The sequence below is a fragment of the Triticum dicoccoides genome, unplaced genomic scaffold (assembly GCF_002162155.2).
Source record: "Triticum dicoccoides isolate Atlit2015 ecotype Zavitan unplaced genomic scaffold, WEW_v2.0 scaffold7604, whole genome shotgun sequence".
NCBI lineage: Eukaryota > Viridiplantae > Streptophyta > Magnoliopsida > Poales > Poaceae > Triticum > Triticum dicoccoides.
In genome coordinates this window covers 1-4,890 of record NW_021297812.1, presented here as the reverse complement: position 1 = coordinate 4,890, position 4,890 = coordinate 1, and the positions used below count along the sequence as shown (strand labels likewise).

The 4,890-nt window shown below is 46.0% G+C and overlaps 1 protein-coding gene across 1 annotated transcript; it reads right to left on the bottom strand.

The window, feature by feature from the left end:
- Window positions 1-535: 535 nt before the first annotated feature.
- Window positions 536-4,871, bottom strand: LOC119347815 (putative disease resistance protein RGA3). Its single transcript, XM_037616339.1, has 2 exons — window positions 4,772-4,871; window positions 536-4,590 (listed from the first exon to the last, which is right to left on the bottom strand). Exon 2 carries the CDS (start codon window positions 4,520-4,522, stop codon window positions 536-538), a length of 3,987 nt encoding a protein of 1,328 aa, XP_037472236.1. The 5' UTR covers window positions 4,523-4,590; window positions 4,772-4,871.
- Window positions 4,872-4,890: the final 19 nt, after the last annotated feature.

The window sequence follows — 4,890 nt, the reverse complement described above, 5'->3', positions numbered from 1 at the left end:
GCGAGGAGACCCATGGCCTCATCCGTACAGAGGATATGTACTTGGGATGAACTCAAAGGGGAAACAAGCTGCAACTGCTTCAGCTCCTGGTCTTCTCCTTCATCATGCAACACAAGCCTAGGATTGGGATCCAAACCAGCAAATGCTCTTGGGCTGCCAAAGACGATAAATTCTCTGAGATGTCCCAGGAGAGGGCCCAGGCCCTTGCATCTTAGATCCTCTCCACAATTGCACAACTTTAATCGGGTGAGAGAGGTGAGGTTTGAGAGAGGCTCCAGCGTCCCCATGCCTTCCACACCGTAAAGCTCGAGGACTTGCAGGGAGGATGGGAAAATGCAGCAGGAAAGTGTAAGCAACTCGCTAGATCGGGAAGGAATTTAGGGATTCGATTTCGAATTGGGGAAAAGTTCGGTAGCTAGCCACCCAACCACCCTCACAGCTATCCGATTACACCGGCCGAAGCCATCATTCCAATCCTAGCCAACTATTACAGGAAGAGATCGATCTCTATTTAAACCAGTTACCGTTGGCTCGATTAACGGGCCAGGCTGTAGTCGTCGAGCCAACGCGGTGGGTTGGTCGCTTGCTTGGGCCGCTGGGCCGGCCCATCTCCTTGATTGAATTCCATCGCGCCATCTTCTGTTGCCGGATCCGCTACAGTCTGCTGTTTGGCAATAACTCGTCTCGACTGAACCAGTGGTTCAGTCCTTGTCTTGGCGATGCTGACAGAAAGCGAGCTCTTGGCGGATAGTATCTTGGGGCTGTCAAAAATCCGTAAACTCTGGAGGGACCGTAGGGCTTGGAACCCTCCTCCTGCAGCAGGAAGACAAGTCGAAGGGGTTTCCACTTCCACCATGACCAGCTCTGGACATCTGTTGATGACCAATTCCCTGAGTGAGTCGCAGAGATGGCCCGGGAAGAGCAGCAACCCATCTTCTTCTTTCTCCTGCTCCACCTCCGACGCGGCTGCTAAAGTTGTTTGCTGCACATCCACCCTCACTGCGAGCTGTGTTATATTTTCACAGCTGGCAATAAGTAACTTGGAGAGCCTTGGGAGGTGAGTGAGAAGCTCTGTTAATTCCTTCCCACTAGGACCACCAAGTGATTCCTGGACCACAAGTAATTCCTGGATAATAGGGTGCTTCCATTCCACATCACCCTCACCTCCTAATGGCCCAACCAGGCAATCTGAACTCCTTACATCCAATTTCTTCAGTGAGGTTAGCATCAGAAGGTGCTTTAACTCCAGAGGTGGGCACTTCTCGAGTACTAGCTGCTCGAGACCTGACAGTTTATTGCATGCTAACACTTGATCTAAGCTCCGCAGTTCATACTTTCCAACAATTTTCAGTCCTACTCCATAGTAGGATGATCTTGAGTACTTGAACATCTCTAGTAGCTTTATACCTCGTATGTTGACAGTACATAGCGTTTCAGTCCAGGGGATATGAGGCACTAACAAGAATTCTGGGCAGTACAATATCTCAAGCTCTTGTAGTTTAGGAAACCAATCAATCTTCCAGTCTTGATCTGCAGGGTTAATAATGTGGTTTGAAAATGGTAACTCCAAGATTTTAGGGCAGTCCCTAATAATCATTGCTTGCAAAAGAGGAAACATATGATGAGTGTCCTGTGATGGTATCCATTTTTCAAAACTTCCCAAGCCAACAAGTTCAAGCCTTTTTAGCCCGATAAAGCTTTGCTCTACAACGAACTCTTTTACTGTGGCAATATGCTTCAATATTACTTTATCAAGGCCCCACATCTTCCCTAAAGAAGGCAGACATTGCCAAGAAACACCAACGAGCTGAAGAGATTGAAGAGCTTCAACAGCGAGCTTTTCACCTAGCCATGTTGGACAAGAAGAGCCTCCGTGCCCTCTAATGCACAACTCTTGAAGATATCTATGTGGTTGAAGGCTTTCAAGGACAACTGCTTCCACACAAGGCTCGGTATTAGACCGCTTACTGTCCCAATCTAATGTTAATCTCTCCAAGTAGTTTTTCTCTATCAGTTTTGCTTTGGTTGCTTCTTCTTTTCTGTGTATATTCTCAAGGTTATAGATGCCAAGCTCCCTCAGTTCACTTAAATGCTCTAGTTGCTTTGCTTCAAATCCTTCCCTTTCTTTATTGAGTCTAAATACTTTCAGGTCTTCTAAGAGTCTGAGTTTTCCCACATTATAAATATCAGAATGAAGCTCATCACTCAGGGTATAAAAACGACGCAATTTTGCAAGCTTGCTCAAGTCTCTTGGCAAATCACAACAGCCATACCATGATCCTAGATCCAGAACCCTTAAATGATAAAATCTGGAAATGGCAAGTGGTAATTGCATCTCCCTCCCATACTTTTTTGTACCCAGACATAAGTATCGCAGGTGGACAAGTGCTGAAAAGTTGTGTAACATGAACTCCACAGAAGTTGGCATGTTAACCAGACGGAGAACACGAAGACCATTTGCTTCCCTAAACAAATCACTCAAAATGCTGGCAAAGCTCTCATCCATTTCTCCAAATAACATCAAACTATGCAATTGCTTAACCTTCAATATCGTCTTCAGTTTTCTCAATTGTCCCTTAAAGTTCTCTTGAGAGAGTGTATCATCATCATCTATGATTATAGACAAGTGACGTATGGATGGCTTAATCTGCACTGATCCCACATTAGACCGATGTAAACTAATGTATTCATGAGATCCCATGTGCAATGCTAAATCATGTAGCAGGTCATGCATTACATAACGCAGACGACCATTAGTTTTCTCTTCTTTGAAAAATCCATATGTGACCAGATCATTTAAATTGCTCAGACCTATATCTTCCAATGTTTGATTTTGACCACAAGGTTGTAAAATATCCAGTCCTATCCAAAAGTTGATTAGCTCAGCACCACTATACTTGTAATCTTCAGGAAACAATGCAGAATAGGAGAAACATTGTCGCTGATGGAAAGGAAGATAGTAATAGCTAAGCTTCAAGGCAGACATAATGTCATTGACACCGGTTTGTCTCTCCCATTCTTTACTTTCTAAGACTCTTCTCCAATGACGCAAATTAAGGTTTTTTCTCAATAATGCACCAACTGTTTTTGCAGCAAGAGGAGAGCCCTTTAGGTTTTCCATTATCTTATCTCCGGTCTCAAGCAAAAAACTATGATCACTTGTAAAGGGCTCATCAACAAACACAAACGAAAGAAACAACTTCCTAAATTCTTCAGATTTTAATCCTTCCAGTTCTATATAATCAGCTGTTTTACCCATATTTGCTATTGCTGGAAACCGAGTCGTGAGTAGAATCACACTACCTTTTTCTTGCGATGCTTTGAATGGCAGCAATAACCTTTTCCAGTCATCCCCATTACTGAACTCCCATACATCATCCAGTACAAGCAAAAACCTTTTGGATTTTAATCTCTGTTCAATCAGCTCTTCGACTCTGCCAACTTTTTCCCCTTCGACCCGAGGGATATATGTTTTAATCTCATCTAGCAGCTTACTCAAATTGAAACTGAGTGACACACATACCCAAATAAGGACTTGAAAATGATCTTGCACTTGCTGGTTTCTATATATGTACTGTACCAGTGTTGTCTTCCCTATTCCCCCTGGACCGACAACCGGAAGCACGGTTAGATCCTTGCTGTAGTATTTACCCTTGGTCATATCATGTATGATGGTATGCATGATATGGTCCCTCCCATACAATTTCTGCTCCGTACTTTGGCCAGTGGTAACGGGACGGCTCACTGAAATATCAGGGACAGTCATACGGTCACAACTCTGCAGAATCTTGGTAACCTCTGTACGCACAGGCTGCAGTTGCTCAACAATGCACTTCATTCTTTCAGAGACATAAACCCTATGAAACCCCAGTACTGGTGTTTCCTTTTGTGATGCACCACGAAGAGTTGGCTGGCCAGAATGATCATCACATACATGTGGGGAAGATGAGCAAAGGAGGAGTTTACCGAGCCTGGGAATGCATCCACTGACCTCCTGATTAGCATTTGGCGCCAAGGAGGAATTGCCGCATGACCTCTGCCTACCATGAGGCCAAACGCAACAGCTGACCCGTTGTCTTGCAGCTTGTACTTCTCCAGGATCACATGCAGGGCTGGAAGCAGACGACCTCGTGGATAAACCAACCAGTTGGCTAACAGCTTTGGCAGTGTGGCGAGCATTGAGACAAAAATCATGGACGCAACCCTTGGCATGCTGATCTGCAGCGTCGTACATGCCATGGAGCTCATCGTGGATGCGGAAATAGTCCAGCTCGTCCAACAAGTCCTCGGCACAGTGCGCCGAGTGCCGCAGCTTCCCCAACAACTCCTCCATAGCCTGGCCTTGGATCTGCTTGCAGCCGGCGAGTTCAAGCGTGGCCTTCACGAGCAGCAGTTCCATCCTAAGGGCCTCGATGTTGAGACCCAAGTTCTTGGTAGCACCCCAAGCCTCCAGCAAGCCATCGGCAATGGGGGCCAGCGCCTTGCCCACCACCCATTGCGCCGCGCTGAGGGCCACGAGCATCCTCTGCTCAGACACACCAACGTATTGTTAAGGAATAAGGATCTGTGATGTGATGTGAGTGTGAGGACCTGCAGAAATTAAGAGAATTTTGTTTGGTTCTTAATGCACACCAATTATGCAGCGGTAAATAAGTACTCACTACAGAGAAAATTGATTGTGATTGCAATTTGCTGCTAGGGAGTACCCGCAGGATCACGAGAGGAATGAACAAACAGTATGCACGTAGACGCGGGAAGGGGAGCCGCCTACCTGCCGTCCGGCGTACGTCGTGGAGGCAGTCGCCGGTGAGGGAAGTCGTCTGCTGAGAGTTGTGTAGGTTTTTTTGCTCCGCTAAGGAAGAGGATGGAGATATGGCATGGCGCGTTAAC

Coding starts and splice junctions, on each gene's coding strand:
- LOC119347815 (XM_037616339.1), bottom strand. CDS start 4,522: ATGCTCGTGGCCCTCAGCGCGGCGCAATGGGTGGTGGGCAAGGCGCTG.